This window comes from Nerophis lumbriciformis, linkage group LG28, assembly GCF_033978685.3.
Source record: "Nerophis lumbriciformis linkage group LG28, RoL_Nlum_v2.1, whole genome shotgun sequence".
Taxonomy (NCBI): domain Eukaryota; kingdom Metazoa; phylum Chordata; class Actinopteri; order Syngnathiformes; family Syngnathidae; genus Nerophis; species Nerophis lumbriciformis.
Window position 1 is genome coordinate 22,167,331 of NC_084575.2, and position 21,965 is coordinate 22,189,295.

Genomic DNA, 21,965 nt, shown 5'->3' on the forward strand with positions numbered 1-21,965 from the left:
ATTTATCAAGAAGTAGTTGAAAATATACATAACAGGTCCCAAAGTCAAACTTAGTACAATTATTCTAAAGAGTCGAACGAAACACTAAATCATTGTCATGCGAAAGATTTAAATTTGACTTATTTTGACGGACAAGGAAGTTTTCTAGAAGACAAATGCCACAACTATAGACTATACTGCTCTCTAGCGGCAGATTCCGACACCGCCTGCAAATGACAAATACAGTTATTAGTTTTCGGAGGTCTTCAGGACATATGAAACAAATATTTGTGTTTCAACAAACAAGATACAATCATACAAATTAAATACATGAATAAAATGTAACATTGTGCACAATGTGTAATCTCGCATTAATTCACTACATTCAGAGAAAAACATTTCCAGATTTAATTTTCTAATCATGTTGATGATGATAGTTTACAAAGAAGACACTTTTTTTTTTTTTTAAAGAGGAAAACAAACTATCGGTAAGTTGAATAATTGCTTTAATCAACTGATGAACTACACACATGTTTCTTATTATCGTCTCTGATTGGCTGGGAGAAACCACGCGGTTGTACTAGTTTATGATAATGATGCAGGAGAGGATTTCACATCCTTTTGTCAGTGGAAGTAAACCAGAGGTGTCAAAGTCGTTTTCACTGAGGGGCCACGTCGCAGTTATGTTTGGCCCCAGAGGGCCGCTTCTAACAGTGAAAACTATTATTACACAATTTTTTAAATGCATTTTATAATTTTTTTTTTTTTTTAAACAAATGTATAAAAAAAAAGAAAAAGATAAGTTGCAATAGTTTCAACTCAAAAATGTGTGTATATTACTGAAAATGGAAAAACAGTACTTCTGTTTTTATGGTTGAAAAAAAAGGCAGCTCAGTTGCCAGAATTTTACTGTAAAATTTACATTTGTTTTTTTTACTGTAAATAAAAAAAAATGCAATTTTACAGTAACATTTTGGCACCTGGCTGCCAGTTTGTTTGTTTTTTTTAATCCCGCAAATCAACAACTGTAGATTTTTTAGTGTATTACTGTAAATGGCAAAACAGCACCACAGTTTATTACAGTGAAAAAAGTACTGTTTTTTTTTTCATTTAAGTAAATTTCACAATTTTACCATGAAATCTATTGCTACCTTTACATTGCACAATTTTTTAATGCATTTTTAGTAGATTTTTTTAAAATGTAAAAAAAATATGGTAAATTGCAATAATCTCACCTCAAAATGTAGTGTATATTACTGTAAATGAAAAAACAGTACTGCTGTTTTTATGTTAAAAATAAAATTAAAAAAGGCAGCTCAGTTGCCAGAATTTTACTGTAAAATGTATATTTGTTTTTTTTACTGTAAATTAAAAAAAATGCAATTTTACAATAAAATGTTGGCACCTGACTGCCAGTTTTTTGTTTATGTTTTTTTTAATACCGCAAATCAACAACTGTAGATTTTTCGGTGTATTACTGTAAATGCCAAAACAGCACCACAGTTTATTACAGTAAAAAAAAAAGTATTGTTTTTTTTTCCATTCAGATAAAAATGCTGTAAAAACCACAGTACATTTCACAATTTTACCATGAAATCTATTGCTACCTTTACAGTGCACAATTTTTTTATGCATTTTTTAGTAGATTTTTTAAAAACTAAAATGTAAAAAAATATGGTAAGTTGCAGTAATTTCAGCTCAAAATGTAGTGTATATTACTGTAAATTGAAAAACAGTACTGCTGTTTTTATGGTTAAAAAAAAAAGTTGCCAGAATTGTACTCTAAAATTTACATTTGTTTTTTTTTTTACTGTAAATTTAAAAAAATGCAATTTTACAGTAAAATTTTGGCACCTGAGCTGCCAGTTTGTTTTCTGTGTTTTGTTTTGTTTTACCACAAGTCAACAACTGTACATTTTTCGGTGTATTACTGTAAATGCCATAAACAGCACCAGTTTGTGAAAAAAGTAGTTTTTTTTTAATTTAGAGAAAAATGCTGTAAAAACCACAGTAAATTTCACAATGAAATATATTGCTACTTTTACATTGCACAATTTGATGAATAACTTGCTTTGAAATCATTATTATTAGTATGTATTTCTATTTCAAAAAATGATTTGAATGTTTGATAGTACATTTTTACATAATCAGAGAATATTTAAGGTAACATAATTTGCAATTACATGGAGTACATATATTTATTTCTCCCAAATAGAAAGAATACATTTAATAAGAAAGGTTATAGTACTTTATTGATACATATTATTTCCAAGCTTTTAAGGGCCAAATAAAATGAAGTTACGGGCCACATTTGGCCCCCGGGCCTTCAGTTTGACACCTGTGAAGTACACAGTAGTTTGACGCATAAACACAAAGCACCCGTATGTTTAACATGTTTATTTTTCGATGATAAAAGATACATTACTTCCTACAGTACAAAAAAACACACATTGGAAAATACAGGACATTTCCAGGTAACCTGCAATCGGCCGAGAGAAACAACCGTCAGTGCTTGGGAGGAGCACTCGTCCCAACGCGGGAGGTCAAAGTTCAGCGACATCTGGGCACCGCTGATGATGACCTATTTAACAAGGGTGCAAAAAGAGTGACCCTGCAAAGGTACTGAGGAAGGAAAGGACACAATTGTATACCACATGGAGAGAGGAACAAACTTATTAAATGTTTTTTTTTTCTTGTACAACCTTCAGTTTATGAACTAACTTAAGGCATCACTACTAAAATACACTGCTTTTGCATGCATGTCTAGTTTTGTTCAACAGACACACCAACACGCACAGAAAAATGAAGTGGGGCAGATGCGATCAGAAAAGGAAAAAAAAAGGCAATGCTTGGCCAGAATCATCACAAGAAAAATGCTAGCCTGGCTAAACACAGACATGTGCTTTCCCAGAACAAGTTGGTACGTTGTGACGTCATTCAGACTGGACACAAGCTGAAAACAATTAGGGAGACTGTATATATATTTATATGTATATATTTTATAGAATTTCTTCCTCTCACAAGTAAAGACACAAAAAGGCAATCGAGAAGACCATGATGTAAAAACAGTAATTATACAAAAAGGCCAAGATGTTTTTGTTTTATTCTTGCTGTATGAATGAACTAGTTTACACGTTCTGGAAGCTTTCTGCCCAAGTTTGCACATCACAGCTGGCCTGGTCTGAAATACAGTTGTGGAAGGAAAGAAAAAAATAATATTATATGGACTCACATACATCCTTGGATCAGGGAAATATGCCTGCTAATATAATTTGACATTCTAAAAAAAAAAAAAAAGAAAAGAAAGAGAAACCACATTCATGAGTGTAAAAAGCAACTGATTGGGTTGTTAAGGGGAGGGCATGAAACTCCATGTTTGGCAAAACAAAGCAACACATTGAGGAAGTTGCAGTAAACAAAAGTAAAATCTCTCCCTGGGTCCACTTAAAGTTCCCTTCAGTCCTATAACCTCTGCGGTTCTACTTGGAACAAATACAAAAGTCTCACTCTCGCACGGCCAGTCTTGTTAACGAGAAAATACAACCCACCGAATGCTGACTTTTAAAAATATAGCGGCAACTTCAACGGCCACCAATCTGCCCACAAACTATCGGAAGATGGGGGAGGTGAGAACAATACTTTAAAAAAAAAAAAGTGATGTTTTTTTTTCTTTAAAATGCAGACAACATACACACACAAAGGAAGAAAAAAAAAAGCGTAAAAAATACAAAAATAAACTACACAAGGCGCCATTTGCTTGCTATTTTTTTAAGATTTTTTTTTTGTGTGTGCTGCAAGTCTCAGTCGTAGCAAAGTTCACGGTCGACTCTACAAATATGTTCCTTTTTGTCCACGTCCAGGTGCCACCAGTCCTCATCTTGGGGTAAAAATCGCACAGTGATGACGCAACCAAGAGTCCACTACGATGACTTGATGGACTCCATGAAGCAAAGTGGAGCATAAAGGAAGGGGGGGTGGATGATGTCCTCTCTTTAAGGACAAGTGCTTTATTTGTTTCCATACCGATTTTTCCTCTCATTTAATCGAATGCCTCGTTCCAACACTGTACATTTCTTGTAGTCTCTCTCTACATCCCCAACGATTCACAAAAGACAAAAAAAAGTAGTAACATAGCACTCAGGCTGCCTCCCAGTTTGTGAAAGATGTAAATGCTTCTCTATACTGCTCAACTACTGAAACAAGCCACAAAAAAAAAATTAAAATGACGGCAGGGGGGATTTGGACTTAAAAGGATAATGTGCTTCTAAATTTATGTTGCTCTACAAATAGCACGGCCAACAGAATGAGGACGAAAGAGGGTTTTATCTACAGAAACATCGCTCAGATTGACTTTCATCTCTGCTTTATTCGCTTCTTCTGCCGTATGGTCTGAGACTTGGAGGTGGAGGACGACGAGATAAAGGATGGCATCGAGGATGAAGAGGGGTGAAGCTCAGTCTTCCTGATAAAAGGAGAAGGAAATGGACAAAGGGGAAGAATCGCAGGGCCGACCTCACTGGTCCGTCCTTGCTTTCTTTGGACCAGTAGCCTTGCTGGAAGAGTGGATGTAAACAGCAGAGTAAGTACAGCATGTGCCACATGCTCTCTGAAGGGAAAACGAGGTACTTACGTATCAGGAGAGGTGCCTGGTCTTTTGGGAGCTGGTTTTGCAGAGGCAGCATCTTTGCCAGTTTCTACAAAGCAGAACATGGGTCACAACTAAGGATGGGCGATACGGCCTAAAATATATATATACAGGTAAAAGCCAGTAAATTAGAATATTTTGAAAAACTTGATTTATTTCAGTAATTGCATTCAAAAGGTGTAACTTGTACATTATATTTATTCATTGCACACAGACTGATGCATTCAAATGTTTATTTCATTTAATTTTGATGATTTGAAGTGGCAACAAATGAAAATCCAAAATTCCGTGTGTCACAAAATTAGAATATTACTTAAGGCTAATACAAAAAAGGGATTTTTAGAAATGTTGGCCAACTGAAAAGTATGAAAATGAAAAATATGAGCATGTACAATACTCAATACTTGGTTGGAGCTCCTTTTGCCTCAATTACTGCGTTAATGCGGCGTGGCATGGAGTCGATGAGTTTCTGGCACTGCTCAGGTGTTATGAGAGCCCAGGTTGCTCTGATAGTGGCCTTCAACTCTTCTGCGTTTTTGGGTCTGGCATTCTGCATCTTCCTTTTCACAATACCCCACAGATTTTCTATGGGGCTAAGGTCAGGGGAGTTGGCGGGCCAATTTAGAACAGAAATACCATGGTCCGTAAACCAGGCACGGGTAGATTTTGCGCTGTGTGCAGGCGCCAAGTCCTGTTGGAACTTGAAATCTCCATCTCCATAGAGCAGGTCAGCAGCAGGAAGCATGAAGTGCTCTAAAACTTGGCTGCGTTGACCCTGGATCTCAGGAAACAGAGTGGACCGACACCAGCAGATGACATGGCACCCCAAACCATCACTGATGGTGGAAACTTTACACTAGACTTCAGGCAACGTGGATCCTGTGCCTCTCCTGTCTTCCTCCAGACTCTGGGACCTCGATTTCCAAAGGAAATGCAAAATTTGCATGGTTGGGTGATGGTTTGGGGTGCCATGTCATCTGCTGGTGTCGGTCCACTCTGTTTCCTGAGATCCAGGGTCAACGCAGCCGTCTACCAGCAAGTTTTAGAGCACTTCATGCTTCCTGCTGCTGACCTGCTCTATGGAGATGGAGATTTCAAGTTCCAACAAGACTTGGCGCCTGCACACAGCGCAAAATCTACCCGTGCCTGGTTTACGGACCATGGTATTTCTGTTCTAAATTGGCCCGCCAACTCCCCTGACCTTAGCCCCATAGAAAATCTGTGGGGTATTGTGAAAAGGAAGATGCAGAATGCCAGACCCAAAAACGCAGAAGAGTTGAAGGCCACTATCAGAGCAACCTGGGCTCTCATAACACCTGAGCAGTGCCAGAAACTCATCGACTCCATGCCACGCCGCATTAACGCAGTAATTGAGGCAAAAGGAGCTCCAACCAAGTATTGAGTATTGTACATGCTCATATTTTTCATTTTCATACTTTTCAGTTGGCCAACATTTCTAAAAATCCCTTTTTTGTATTAGCCTTAAGTAATATTCAAATTTTGTGACACACGGAATTTGGGATTTTCATTTGTTGCCACTTCAAATCATCAAAATTAAATGAAATAAACATTTGAATGCATCAGTCTGTGTGCAATGAATAAATATAATGTACAAGTTACACCTTTTGAATGCAATTACTGAAATAAATCAAGTTTTTCAAAATATTCTAATTTACTGGCTTTTACCTGTATATATACTTCATAACGATATCATGGTGAGGCTCACATGCAATTAATCGTGGTGCACCGCCACGGCAAAATAAAAGCCACCACACCTTAAAGGGGAACATTATCACCAGACCTATGTAAGCGTCAATATATACCTTGATGTTGCAGAAAAAAAACCATATATTTTTTTAACCGATTTCCAAACTCTAAATGGGCGAATTTTGGCGAATTAAACGCCTTTCTATTATTCGCTCTCGGAGCGATGACGTCACGTTGTGACGCCACACCAGGAAGCAATCCGCCATTTTCTCAAACACATTACAAACAGAGTCAAATCAGCTCTGTTATTTTCCGTTTTTTCGACTGTTTTCCGTACCTTGGAGACATCATGCCTCGTCGGTGTGTTGTCGGAGGGTGTAACAACACGAACAGGGACGGATTCAAGTTGTACCAGTGGCCCAAAGATGCGAAAGTGGCAAGATATTGGACGTTTGTTCCGCGCACTTTACCGACGAAAGCTATGCTACGACAGAGATGGCAAGAATGTGTGGATATCCTGCGACACTCAAAGCAGATGCATTTCCAACTGGACTGGACAGATTAGCTTTCAGGAAAAGAGAGCGGATGAGGGTATGTCTACAGAATATATTTATTGATGAAAACTGGGCTGTCTGCACTCTCAAAGTGCATGTTGTTGCCAAATGTATTTCATATGCTGTAAACCTAGTTCATAGTTGTTAGTTTCCTTTAATGCCAAACAAACACATACCAATCGTTGGTTGGAAGGCGATCGCCGAATTCGTCCTCGCTTTCTCCCGTGTCGCTGGCTGTCGTTTTCGTCGGATTCGCTTGCATACGGTTCAAACCGATATGGCTCAATAGCTTCAGTTTCTTCTTCAATTTCGTTTTCGCTACCTGCCTCCACACTACAACCATCCGTTTCAATACATGCGTAATCTGTTGAATCGCTTAAGCCGCTGAAATCCGAGTCTGAATCCGAGCTAATACCTTGCTGTTCTGACCGCCATGTTTGTTTGTATTGGCATCACTGTGTGACGTCACAGTAAAATGGACAGGTGTATATAACGATGGTTACAATCAGGCACTTTGAAGCTTTTTTTAGGGATATTGCGTGATGGGTAAAAATTTGAAAAAAACTTCGAAAAATAAAATAAGCCACTGGGAACTGATTTTTAATGGTTTTAACCCTTCTGAAATTGTGATAATGTTCCCCTTTAAACTTGAAAACAAATTGAAGTGATATACTGTACTAATGAATATACAGCACAAGCCAAAAGTTTGGACACACCTTCTCATTTCAATGGGTTTTCTTTATTTTCATGACTATTTACCTTGTTGAATGTCACTGAAGGCATCCAAACTATGACACCTGTGAAGTTTAGTTTATTTTTATTTTTTTCTTTGGTCAGTGGTCAACAAAATAAACAAACAGTTGTACATTCATAAATTAAAAAGGATTTAGGCTCAAGTTGAGCACTTATTGCGCCTAACCCTATAAAGATCAGCTTCCAAAAATTATGACATTTCCTTTGCACAGCATATTATAAATACACCTTGTACACAACATAAACACTGTTCAATTACCGTATTTTCCGCACTATAAGGCGCACCTAAAAACCACAAATTTTCTCAAAAGCTGACAGTGCGCCTTATAACCCGGTGCGCTTTATATATGGATAAATATTAAGATTCATTTTCATAAAGTTTAGGTCTCGCAACTACGGTAAACAGCCGCCATCTTTTTTCCCCGTAGAAGAAGCGCGCGGTGCATGCTGGGATATGTGACGTTTCATTTCCATTTGTGTGTTTATGTAAAGACCCCAAAATGGCTCCTATTAAGTGTGTTGTCTGTCTAATTATAAATAATGCAGACGAGGCGTGTTAACTGAGTTCTCAACGTTTTCTCACAGCGTGCTCATAACCACATTCGAACTCCCAGCATACAACAACGCTTCTCAGGGCTACCGCGCATGCTCGTAACTATCGTTGCATGCTGGGTAGTGTAGTTGTTATATTTGCTAGCTCATAACAGCACATTGAGAGACACGCTTACGCGCTTAATTCAATACTCGCCGTCATTCCGGGTGGATTGACAAAAGACCTCCAGCCGCTAGATATTGGTGTCAACAGGGCATTCGAAGCTAGACTGCTAACTGCGTGGGAACTTCTCAGGGCTACCGCGCATGCTCGTAACTATCGTTGCATGCTGGGTAGTGTAGTTGTTATATTTGCTAGCTCATAACAGCACATTGAGAGACACGCTTACGCGCTTAATTCAATACTCGCCGTCATTCCGGGTGGATTGACAAAAGACCTCCAGCCGCTAGATATTGGTGTCAACAGGGCATTCGAAGCTAGACTGCTAACTGCGTGGGAACAATGGAAGACAGAAGGCGAACACACCTTCACTAAGACGAGGAGGCAGCGCCAGACGACGCCAACATCTGCCAGTGGATCGTAAATTTGCCCAACTTTTCACTTCGGACACCGAAGACGAAGGATTTACGAATGAAGAATAACTTCAGAAAGTGAGCGCTATGTTTATTTTGTGTGTTGTGACATTAACGTTCGAGCAACATTATGTTGCTATTGCTCTGCACTATTTTGAATTTTACTATGTTTGTGATTGCACATTTGCGTACATTTTGGGAGTGAACAGAGTTGTTAGAACGCTGGTTTTTAATATATTATTAAAGTTTGACTGACCTATCTGACTGTTTTTTTGACATTCCCTTTAGCGCAGCGTAGGCGCGGCTTATAGTCCGGGGCGGCTTATTGGTGGACAAAGTTATGAAATATGTAATTCATTGAAGGTGCGGCTAATAATCCGGTGCGCCTTATAGTGCGGAAAATACGGTATATACACAGTAAAAACATGTGAAATATCCTTGTACAAATGCTGGTTAAACCTTTGTACCAATTATATACTATATACAAACAATTATGTTTCCATTATTATTTATATCCCACATTTAGTTTGTAATTAACATTGATCATAGTATTAACTACTGTGTTGATTCAAGAGTGATACATTTTTCCAAGACATTGGTCTTAAAGTGTTTTTTAAATGTGTGAATGGAACTGGAACATTTTAAGGAATCATCCAAGCTGTTCCACAGATGAACCCCCCTGACAGAAACACATCTACTTTTTAAGCTCGTTCTTATGTTTGCTTTCTGAAAGACAGCTGAACCTCTGAGGTCATAGGGACTCTCCCTAGGTTTGAACCTCTCCTGTAGACACCCAGAAGAAGAAGTGAAAACCATTTCAGGTGACTACTTCTTGAAGCTCATCAAGAGAATGCCAAGAGTGTGCAAAGCAGTAATCAGAGCAAAGGGTGGCTATTTTGAAGAAACTAGAATATAAAACGTGTTTTCAGTTATTTCACCTTTTTTTTGTTAAGTACATACAGTAACTCCACGTGTGTTCATTCATAGTTTTGATGCCTTCAGTGACAATCTACAATGTAAATAGTCATGAAAATAAAGAAAACGCATTGAATGAGAAGGTGTGTCCAAACGTTTGACATGTACTGTATGTAGCCTATTGTTTACACACTATTGACTAGCGATGCACCGAAAATTACTTAACAGATTCGTTTTTAAAATATGTACTTTTTTTCAGCCTTTTAAGGGAAAATATATGCATCTTCACCAATTATGCTAATTATGTGATGATGTCATGTTCACAACGCCCTGGCCACGCCCCTACCACCACACGTACATTAGCAATCTGGGGAAGCCGCGCATAGTTAAAGTTAAAGTTCCAATGATTGTCACACACACACTAGGTGTGGCGAAATTATTCTCTGCATTTGACCTATCACCCTTGATCATCCCCTGGGAGGTGAGGGGAGCAGTGAGCAACAGCGGTGGCCGCGCCCGGCAATCAAGCAGGGAGGTAATGGGTCCCATTTTTATAGTCTTTGGTATGACTCGGCCGGGGTTTGAACTCACAACCTACCGATCGTTACTGTTGATTTTTGTATCGATCCACCCAACTTTTGCATTCAAGAGCTGTAGCTTGCGGTTAGCATATCTTCCAACAGTGTGTCGTGTAGCATGTTTAGCTATTCCTCGTACTCTTGGGATGATACATGTAAGTAGTGTATTTGGCGGCGAGGATTGTTGAATTACAAGTGGCTGTGCACTGTGGAAAGATGCTAGCCGCTAGCAAGAATGCTACATTGCTATCAGGGCGCGGTTGATCGCTTGTTGCTGTCAAATTTGCAGGACACAGCTAGAATGTGTCATCAACACGCATCATCACGATATGACAATAGTATTAAAATCTCTATCGTCGGCCAAATGTATATTATTTATATTGTATACATCACGCAACCCCAGTTTCAACATTTTCACCGTTGCAGTCTTTTATCCAACAATCAGTTTGTGAAAAGGTGGATCTTACCCTGCAGCCATCGAACTTGAGTGGCTGGACCATAGCCCTTCTCATTACGGGCAGCGATACGGAAGATGATTGCAGGCTTGGTGGTGTAGTCGATGTGGGCGTTGGAGAGGCTGGACGACTGCACCAAGCAGGAAGGGTTGGGTCCACAGTACACACGCATAAATGCTAGCTGCGCCGGGGTGGAGGCCTTGGCTTCAGCTGTCTGGTTGCTCTGGATGGCCAGATACACGGAATACTCGATGATCTTTCCTGACGTCACGGAGGGAGGCTCCCAGGTCAGGTGAGCGCCATCCGGGCTCTGTATGAGACAAGTAAGTGTTGCAGTATTCACATGTCCAAACTTCAATGCCAAAAACTTTTGAGGAATTACAGTAGTACCTCGGTTTTGTATGCGCCATTTTTCGTATTTAAACGTATGCAGTCTTGGTTATCGTTAGGGATGGGTACCAAATTTGGTATTTTTATAGGCACCGACCAAATTCTGTCGGTACTACCAGGTATCAATTCACGTAATATTAAATGGTACCATATTTTGATACCTTGGTTGCCTGTGATGTCTTGGTGGGGAAACTAGCGGAGCAGACCCAGCCAAATGGCCTCTAGGTAATATTGCAATTTTTCATGGCAACAAAGCAAGTATGCCTGATAGAAAACACTCGAACATAAAGTAAGGCCCCACTTTTACAAAATGTGCTAGCTTGATGCTAATTTACATCGGATTTGCCATAGACATGCTACTGATTAGCATTAACGTTTTTACATGGCAATTTCCACACCTCCAAATTTGGTAATGAAACTAAGAGGCACGTTGCAATCAAATAGCTGGTGTCTAATAAGTACAATACTTACAGTATAAACACTTTGTAAGACTCAGCATAAAGCTAGACTGGCACATTTAGCTTCTTGGTAAAAACTACTTCCCGACTAAACAACACACACTACTGCTAACTAACATATTAAAATTGCAGCTGCTTGCAAAGTCTGCTGTATAGTACTCAAAAGCGTAAGAAAACAAGATATACAAACTGTACAGCAAAGTTATCATAATCTAACATTGGTAAATGTTCATTAATAAAAACTATTTAATGATTAAACAATTAACCTTTGTTAACACAAACACACAAAAGTATCGAATATTTGCACCACTAAGTACCGATATCAATTCCCAGCTACCGGGAATTGATACCATATTGATTCAACTGTGAAAGGTACCCATCCCAAGTTTTCATACAGCGAAACATTGCGCTTAACAAATTAGTTTGTCTGCCCATTAGAGATGCGCGGTTTGCGGACACAACCGCGGAGTCCGCGGATTATCCGCGGATCGGGCGGATGAAATTAAAAAAAATAAGATTTTATCCGCTCGCGGGTCGGGTCGGGCGGATTAATTAGATTTTTTTTTTTTTTTTTTTTGCGGGTGGCAGTTAAACCAATTGGGAAATATATATACATAGTTAAATGTTGTTACCCACATACGAAAAACGAGCAGGCACCTGCAGCATATGCCACAACAGAAAAAAAAAAAAAAAAAGAGATGGACACTTTTACGGAGCGGAGGGACGCCTCGCCGGGGTCCGGGACCGAGGCTCCTTCCCCCGAGAGGGCCCCACCGGGAGCCGTAGCTGAGGCGATCCGCGAGAAGGGCCCGACGCACGTCCAGGGTCACTACCGCGCCCACCGCACCGACACCCCGCCTCGTCCGCTTTCGCCGCGGCCGGCGTCACGCGCAGCAGGTAAGCAGCTTAGCTGCCCGCCACCCCCGTGGCCGGGGGCTCGTAACATGGGTCACTCCGCGCGCTCCGCCCGCGCAGCTTACCTGCTTGCTCGCAAAATGATTATTAGCATTCAGACAGGTTAAAATGTTGCTAAAACCATCACTTTTCTATCAGTCACAGTGACTTTTCAAAACAAAAATATTACAGCAAAAATCATATGGGTTGATTGACATGTTTATTCTGTAAGCTAACTTCAATAGTTTGAAATTATTTTGACAGTTAATGCCAGTTATCCTGTCAACCTTTCACAAGACTTCAATTTGTTAATTGAAAGTATAAATAGTATAAACACTTTTAACAGTATGTCGTGCTGTGAAATACAGCCGACAGGATGGCGCACCAAACACAAAGCAAGGCCATGCTGCAGGAGAACAATTAAGGACTTCTTTCATTTAAGGTTTGTGATAAACCATCAAACTCATTCGTTAAAAGGACTCTATAGTAATATAAAGCGAATTTTTCTGGACATTATCATGCAAGAAAAGTTTATTTTTGGGATCGCGATCACCGCGTAATGATTTTTAAAGGTTGCATTACATTATTAACTGTCCCATGTGATCAGCCAGTGCGATTGGAAGTCCATGCTCAATTATTGCCTCCGTAAATAAAACTTCGGCATTTATCACATCCAAAGAATCTGTTTGGGCGACGAAAAACGTTGAAAGTTTTCCACTTGTATCGCTAGCAACGGCATTAGACTTGTGTTTTTTTTGTCCCAACGTGGTCTTTTACATCACTAATTCCTCCGTGTCCGATCAAAAAATCTTGTCTGCACAAGGTGCAATTCGCGTAGTTTTCACCCTTTTTTTTTTTTTTTTTATTAATATTAGATATATAACAACGGGCGTATGGCGGGCGGATGCAGTTCTGATCAAACGTTACATCGGGTGGATGGCGGATGGTTGACGACTTTCTGCCGCGGTTGCGGATGAAATAAATTGCCTATCCGCGCATCTCTACTGCCCATGTATCATTCCAAAGAACCCCATGCCTTGGCGAATCAACTCTCTGTGACTTTTGTAAATTGAGTGCAACTGGAAAATAAGCCACAATGGGGCCAAAGAGAGTTGCGAGTGACAGCACTTTTTGATGAATAAAGTAAGAAACACTATTGAACTCAAGATTAAACACAGGTAGCAAAGTACAAAAGGTAGTGTCTTTTGCAGTGGGATTGTAATGCAAAGGCTAATAGTTATCAGGTTGCAGTTGGAACAGCTTAGTTATATTTGAATGTTCGTATTCTGAGAAAATTGATTTAGTATACTTATATTTCATTGGACCTTTTGGAACGGATCGTTAATGAAAACCGAAGAACCACAGTCACTACTTGTGAGCTTACCTTGCTGATTTTGATGGCGCAGGGTGCCCCAGGGAACCCAGGTAGGCAAGTCTTGAAAGCAGAAATCTCTGAGAAGGCTCCACGGCCACAAGCGTTGATTCCAGCGACACGGAACTTGTATGCAGTCCCGGGCTGAAGCTCCATTTTCTTCATCTGGCTGTAGTCTGGCATGACGCCCGAGTCATCCTATTGAACATAACAAAGGTAGAATGAGTACATATTCGTGAATGAAGCATAAAAAGGGGCCACTGGAGATACTTACGTCTCCTTGAGAATCATCAGCGGGCACAAAGAAGTGCGTGACCACCATATTTGTCACTTTGACAATCCCAACATCAAACCATTGGTTATCTTTCTTCACAACAGGCTTAACTGGGGCCGGCTGAGGAGCTGGCTTCTGTGTACAGACAAAATGCTACACATTCAGCTCAATTTGAACAATTTGACATTTTGTACCATAGTCGGCAAGAGTGTGACCCACCTCGCCTTCAATGCCATTGGCTACTTCAGCTAGTGCAGCTGCTGCTTGCAGTTTAGCGGGACTCGCCACCGGCACAGAGGGTGCAAAAGTACTCGAAGGAGCTAGCGCTGAGGTAGAGGAAAAATACAAGATCAATCCACATGTTATGGTTATAACGTCACCAGTGGAAGAAAGAAAAAGTCCTCTCTCTTACTCTCTGCAGTGGTACGAGGCAGCAGAGAGGCCACCGCACTCGTGACTGCAGCAGCCATCTCACTGTGTCCGTTGCTCTCTACAGATGGGTCGTTAAGACTGTCGGCAGGAGCGAGGCCCTCAGTGGGCACGCTTGTATCTACGGCGGCCTGCTGGGCAGCAGCCTGGGCCTCCTGCAGCTGTTGCTGCTGCTGCACCAGCGCTGCAAGCTCCTGCTGAGTCAACATGATGGGGATGGTGGTAGTTTGCTGGGCCTCTCTAGCTGCATCACCTTCATCTGCGCAAACAGTGTTTTTTGTCAAGTGTCTTTACATACAGACACAACATTTTGGGTTTTTGCAAAATTATTTATTTACCGGTAAATTCAAATCCAAGGAAACAAGACTTACTCATAACGGCTTGCTGTGCAGCCTGAAGGACAGCCTGGATAGCTAGGGCCTGAGCTTCTTCAGTAGCTGCTGCCTGAGCGGCAGCCTCTGCTGCAGCGGTCACAGCCAGCTCCTCGTCAGACAGGCCCGTCACCATCAGTGTGGTTCCCTGGCCCTCAGACATGAGCTCTGATGGCAGGTTCAAGGCTGCGGCTGTGGCTACTGCTGACGCGTCACCCTGATAAAAAAAACATTATAGCAATTATATATAACATTGAGAGACAGCCGAAACTCTTCAATTTGACATGCGTCCTGGTTTTCAAAATACTGTAGTACCTCAACTCTAAAAGCACATTCCATTCCTTGACTGAGCACGTAACCCAAAACACTCTAGGGATGTACTGATGTAAAAAATTCATATCAGTTATCGTGAAACCAAAACTGTCAGTTACAATTATCGCGGTATTGTTAAATGTACGCAAAAAGTACACATATACACACACACACTGAAATATGAATGAATAAAAACACAGTTAGAAAACTCACTACTTTCCATGTTTTGTGTTTCTTATGCTTCACTGATAGTGTTTTAGTCTTAGTAATGTATCTGTTTTAATGGCTAAGCTTTTATTGTTTTAAATATTTGTTTGTACTGTAGCACTTTCAGATTTGTTTAAATGAAAAGTGTGTGACAAAGAAAACGTTCTAGGACCACTGAACAGAGCAGGACGCCACGTTAAAAACCACCATCTTATATTTGAGCAATAGAACAATCAATCTGTGCTAAGAGAGCACAACTTTTTTTTTTTCATTTTATTTTTATTGACATCCAGCATCAGACATTCCTATCCATTACATCATATTCACATCAATCATATATCTATTGTCTGCCCTAAATGTCCAAATATTTTTGTTTATATCCCACCCATACCCCCCCCCCCCCCCCCCCCCCAAAAAAGAAAGAAACAACAAAAAGAAGAGAGAGCACATCTTGTGTCATATTTGAGCAATAGAACAATCAATCTGTGCTAAGAGCGCTCAGCTTGTAGGTTCAGTGTACACCATTGAATAGCTTAGATGCTAAAACAACAGTGTTTATGCAAGTCAACAACGAGGAATGTCGTTTTTTTTTTTTAAATGGGGAAAGACGTTAATGTCTCTTGTTTTCATGTTAGCATTTTAGCTAGCAAGCTGGCACCAGTCAGTCCTTGATTTTATCAAAATGCAGTTATCAATCACTGTTTTTCGATAATTTTAATTTCAAATGGTGATATTAACCGTCAGGCGTTTTACCGCGGTTATCATTAATACCATTTATCGTTGCATCCTAGAAAACTCGTATCTCAAATCAGCCTCGCCCATTGAAAATTAATTTAAAATCAATTTTATTCGTGCTGTGCCCTTCCAAAACACCATAATTTTAACACTTAAAATTACCTTTTAAAAACAAAAACTAATTTTAGATACAAAGTATTGTTTGTCACAATAGCTGTACTACAAACTACAGTAGTTGAAATGATGTAAAAATAATGTTCCACATTTACCTTGTTGAGCAGGCTTTTTTGTAAGATCTAGGACATTTTGCTTAATGTTGCACACGGACGTATTTGAGTGATGGACTGGAGAGGTTTGTTTGGGTACCGAAGGTAATGCTGTGAGAATGGGAATCGAAAACCAGTTCTGTTCCCAATATATAAATTCCTTGGAATCGTTTTGTATTTTATCTTGCAGTTCTCTTAACGATTATTCCGGGCGGGGATGACGTCATTATGCAACGTGCTTAGTGACGTCAGCAACACGGTGCTGCACGGGTGGAAAGGGCGAATCAAAGTTTACCAGCATTTTACTGAAAAAGAAAGCAACCGCACTACTTTTAATAATTCCAAGGTTGCGGTTTCATCAAGAAAAGGACATACAAGCAATATTCTGAAACATTTGAACATAAAGCATGTAGCAATGTCAATCTAATCCCAGGCAGCAGCAGTCATCTGACGTAAACACAACAGGTAAAAATACAGCCGATAATTTTAGCGCTATTACCTGTTAAATTGAAATAAATGCCTTCTCCTTCAAATGAGCATGAGGAGAAATATTCTGACTGGTTTGGAGGCGTGGAGTAATAACTCCAGTTCACTTCTGCCGCGAGCTTTCACTGCGGCAGGGAAGAGTGCCACTACATCAGGAACAAATGTCACCGAGCAGTGACTAAGTTTGTGGTCAAAAACTTACAACAATTTGCTCCATCGGTAAGTGAATGTTCAATTGTTGTCAGAGAAAAGTTGTATGTTTTCCACCAACCACATTTTCGCCCAGTCATTATATTATACAGGTAAAACCCACAAAATGATCGTGTAAAAGTCCATTCATTACTAATTCATAACTAATGTGATATTAACTAATTACATGCAAAGTGACATATGTCAAGCCTTTATTTAATATAATTCTGATGATCACTGCTCAGGTAAGAAAAGAAAAAACAATTCTTAGGTTTTCATAAGCTGTAAGCAATAAACATCAACGTGATATCAAAAGAAGGTTTGAAATATCTCATGTTGCCTGTTATGAGCTTATGTCATATTAATTTCACCATGTAAATCTAAACAAACCTTTGCACGGTATATTTTCTCGGTAGATGACAAAGATTCTTAAAAGTTTTAAAAAAGGTTATGAAATGTTAAATTTTTCTGTAATTTCCACAGGATTTATTTTGTTAAATTCTTCAGAATTTCTTTTATATATTTATTTTCAAAAGTTTTTTTTCTATGCTATGTGCCTCTTAAGACCTCACTGTTGGCTTTGTAAGGTCATGTTAGCTCTGAACTAAACACAATTGATCCTAATCCATTTATTTGTTATCTTTTTATCCAAAAGGGAATCGATAAGAGAACCAATAAAGAACCGAATCGTTAAGCAGAATCGAAAGGGGAATCAAAAACGGAACAATCTTATCAATTCCCATCCTTAACTGTCTGCTTTGATAATTTACAAAAATTGTTTCTCTAATTAAACATGCATAGTAACATGAAAGTTTAAATACTTCTGCCTGAGTCTCCATGGGAGTCGCTCCTTCCACTGCAGGTGCGGCTTCTGCTGATGCTGCTTCTTCAGTCTGCATGGGTTCGTCTGTTGAGCTAGGAGCAGTACTCCCTCCTTCTGTGATTGATGAAATCGACTAGAGGAGAATGGACATTGAAAAAAACCCAAAATAATTGGCAAAAATCTAACTGACTTCCACCCGCAGCTTCAACAGTTCAAGATTCGCTTTATCTTGCTACACAATGGGAGCTATTCTTACAGGTACAGAGGGTCCGGGGGCAGGTGTAGACTGAGTGACAGTAGTAATGGCCCTGCCCTGGGTGGTGGTGGTGGTGGTAACTACGCCAGCTGCTGCGGTGGAGGAGGCTTCTTCAGTGCTGCTGGTGCCTTCAGTTACATCCTCTGGCTGCTGTGCTGCTGACAGACAAATATAACATTAAAAAATATACATATATAAATAAAATATGCAAGAACATGTAAATAAACTACAGATATAACAATAAATGATAATATTGATAACCGCAGTAATACTCCCGACGGTTACTGTTACTGTTTTAAATTTAAATTATTGAAAAACTGTGAGGGTAACTGCACTCTGATAAACTCTTGAACTGACTGGCGCCACTACTTTGGCTGCTAACATGAAAACAAGATTTATTCAAGTCTTAACCCATTAATAAACAACATTCCCCGAACACATTGCTTTTTGAGCAACAATGCTATTTAATTGGGCATATTTAACCTACAAGTTGTGCTCTCATAGAACAAAATGATCGTTCTAAACTCAGAGGTTTACGAAACCAAGGTTTTTTTTTCGGTGCGTTGAAGTACACCACAGGACCTGCCAGGAAAATTAATATTAGAATATATTTGTTGTGCACTTTATTTAAATAAATCTTTAAAGTGCTACAGTATAAACTTATATTTAAAACAATAAAAGCTTAGCCAATAAAATAATAAAATACTGAGACTAAAACACTATCAGTGAAGCATAAGAAACACAAAACATGTACCGGTAACATAGAGAATTTTCTAACAGTGTGTCTATTTTAAGTATTAAAAAAACAACAACTTGGTGACAAGATTTTAGTGTGTGTATCATTGCACAAAACTGTGATAATGACAACTAGGGATGGGTACCATTTACATTTGAACCGATAAAGTACACATTCCTGGGTATTCAACAGTAGCAATTTTTGATACTTTGTGTGTTGATAAAGGTTAATTGTTTGAGAATAACATTTTATTTTCAATGTAACATTTAAAAATTAGCTACTTATGATAACTGCTGTCCAGTTGTTACATCTTGTTTTCCAATACCGTTTGAGTTTGCATTACAGTTGCACTTCTAAGACATTAGATGGCAGTACTGTATAGGCTAGCTAACTCTGAAGTAGCTTTTTTCAGGAATTTGAATGTGTTTTGTTGTGCCCGAAAAAGTGTTTACACTGCAAATATTGTGCTTACACACCAGCTGTTTGTAACATTCATCTTAGTTGTAGATTTCATTACCACATTTGGAGGTGTTGAAATCGCCATGTCAAATGGCTAATGCTAATAGTAGCCTGTCCATGGGAAATCCAATGTAAATTAGCATCAAGCTAGCGCATTTTGGAAGAGTGGAGCCTTACTTTACGTTTGAGTGTTTTCCACCAAGCATACTTTTTTGTTGATGTTGAAAAGTTCTACCATACTTAGAGGGAGTTTGACTGAGTCCGTCCTGAGTGCTGCTTGAATGATTATGTATGTGAGTCTGTGTTTAGACTGCAGCCGCACGTGATGTCGCGTGCCACAAAAAGTATCGAAATATGGCACCATTTTATTTCACGTGAATCGATACTTGGTAGTACTGACGGATTTCGGTTGGTGCTTTTGAAAGTACCAAATTTGGTAAGCATCCCTAATGATAACTGTGATCATTTTGGTCACGATAACTGTAATACGTAATTTTCATATCGTTACATTCCCAGAATAAACACACGATGCAAAAACCAGTGATAATAAAAGATAAGAGTCTTAGTACCTGTGCTCTCTCCTGTCTCAAGAGTGCTGGTGGCAGTAGTGGCTGTGTTGGTGGTCCCAGTCTCATGTGTTTCACAAGGTGGGTTAGAACAAACCCTCTGAACTGCACCAGTTGACGTGCTGGTCTGGTCTCCTGCCATGCTGGAGGTGGCTGTGGACGGCGTGTTAGTTGTCCCCGTCTCGTGGGTTTCGCAAGGCGGGTTGGAGCAAGCCCTCTGCACTGTACTAGTCTGGCCTTCGCTCATGTTGGAAGACGCCTGGGTGGATGTGTTGGTGGTGCCGGTCACGTGGGTCTCACAGGGAGGGTTTGAGCACAGTTGTTGGGTTCCTCCCATGTTGGCAGATGCTGTGGTAGCCGTGTTGGTTGTCCCAGTTTCGTGTGTCTCGCATGGCGGGTTAGAGCACACGCGCAGAGAAGTCATATTTGATGACGCCGTTGTAGCTGTGTTGGTGGTTCCCGTTTCATGGGTTTCACAGGGTGGGTTGGAGCACACCTGCCCTGCTCCGATGGTGGCAGAGGATGTCGTGGCTGTATTGGTGGTTCCCGTGTCGTGTGTCTCACAAGGCGGGTTAGAACAGACCAATGTTACTGTCCCCGACCCGTCTCCAGCAGCTCCAGCCTCAGAGGAGCTGGGCTGGTCCGAGGTGGGTGAAGCCAGGATGGACACTGGTAGATCCTGCACCGGCTGGGCTTCGACACCACTGGGAGTTGTGATCAATGTCACCTGGGTGGGTTGCTTCAGAGGAAAATCATGAAAAATTTTAAGCATTTTTAAAAATCATTCTAGCTACTTGAAATATGAATTTACTTTTTGATTGCCATTCTTATTCTGAAGGCAGTTTATTTGCAATTTCAGAAATTAAATTACTTTAAAAAGGCATAAATAAAAGGTTCCCTATATTTTGTTCAGTTGAAAAAATATTACATTGTCAAGGCTGAAAGCACACAAAAAAATATCAGCAAGTCACCTGCACTGTGATGGTGGACGAGGGCAGTGCGGTGGCAGACGTTAGGTTGGTCTGGGCAGCTGACACGGTTATTGCAGGTGAACTGATGACCTGGCTGGAAAGGGTAGCAATGGTCCCCAACGTGGTGATTGGAGTAACCAGTGATGCGTTAGTCGTGTTCACAGCACCACCTGCCAGGCTCGTGGAGACCGTACCGGTTACTGAGCCAAGAGACGTCACACCTAGGTAGGAGATAAATAAGAGTTGAATACAAAAAAAAAGCATAGGCTATTTAAAAAAATATAAAATAAATACTGCTACTTAATTATTTTCATACCAGTAGTTCCCTTGACAACGAGGGTTGTGACCGTGGGTTTAACAGAGGATACTGTCACTGGCGTAACGAGTCGAACGCCACCAACTGTGCTCATGGGAAGAGTGCGCAAAATAGTGCCGGGCTGGCCAGGAGCGCCCTTCAACACAACCTACAGGCAAGATTCAGGATGAGTATTATTTGCCATAAAACACACACATAGTCTGTAGCATCACAAAGTATCAGCATTTTTTTTTCTATTGAATTTAATGCTGTGTACCTGGGTCAATCCCTGCTGGCCCACTGCAGTGGCCAGCTTAGGCACTGTAGTGATGATTTTACCAGGTGTTCCAGTGGTCATCACCTTAGTCGTAAAGATTGTTATTGGGGTTTTGATGCCTGTACTGCTCGTTACACCTACAGGGCCGACAAAACAATTAATGGACATTCATTTTTAAGTGTTATGTCACGGTTGTAATTGTTACAAGCTTAGCCCTAAAAAGCAAGTTGTAGCATTTTTTTAGTATGTAATGACCAACAATAAGAGAAATTTTAAATATGGTTTCAAATGTGATAAACTGTGTTGTTCTTTAACAGTTTAAATCAGGGGTCGGGAACCTTTTTGGCTGAGAGAGCCATGAAAGCCAAATATTTCAAAATGTATTTCCGTGAGAGCCAAATAATATTTTTTAACACTGAATACAACTAAACAATTAAACATTTTTAAGTAAGACCAACATTTTTAGAGTATAATAAGTCTCTTATTCT

General features: G+C 40.0%; 1 protein-coding gene across 1 annotated transcript in view; it reads right to left on the bottom strand.

Moving 5' to 3' along the window:
- Positions 1 to 2,361: 2,361 nt before the first annotated feature.
- The window catches only part of hcfc1a (host cell factor C1a), a 30,855-nt gene continuing 11,251 nt past the window's right edge, over positions 2,362 to 21,965 (bottom strand). Inside the window, exons 15-28 of the mRNA XM_061923883.2 lie at positions 21,478 to 21,614; positions 21,222 to 21,369; positions 20,906 to 21,126; positions 19,938 to 20,673; positions 18,174 to 18,331; positions 17,916 to 18,050; positions 14,900 to 15,116; positions 14,512 to 14,787; positions 14,319 to 14,425; positions 14,100 to 14,234; positions 13,838 to 14,023; positions 10,724 to 11,021; positions 4,610 to 4,673; positions 2,362 to 4,532 (exon numbers count right to left, since the gene is read on the bottom strand). Coding sequence (XP_061779867.2) covers positions 4,493 to 4,532; positions 4,610 to 4,673; positions 10,724 to 11,021; positions 13,838 to 14,023; positions 14,100 to 14,234; positions 14,319 to 14,425; positions 14,512 to 14,787; positions 14,900 to 15,116; positions 17,916 to 18,050; positions 18,174 to 18,331; positions 19,938 to 20,673; positions 20,906 to 21,126; positions 21,222 to 21,369; positions 21,478 to 21,614 — 2,858 coding nt within the window. The 3' untranslated portion in view covers positions 2,362 to 4,492. The remainder of the gene's footprint in view (positions 4,533 to 4,609; positions 4,674 to 10,723; positions 11,022 to 13,837; positions 14,024 to 14,099; positions 14,235 to 14,318; positions 14,426 to 14,511; positions 14,788 to 14,899; positions 15,117 to 17,915; positions 18,051 to 18,173; positions 18,332 to 19,937; positions 20,674 to 20,905; positions 21,127 to 21,221; positions 21,370 to 21,477; positions 21,615 to 21,965) is intronic.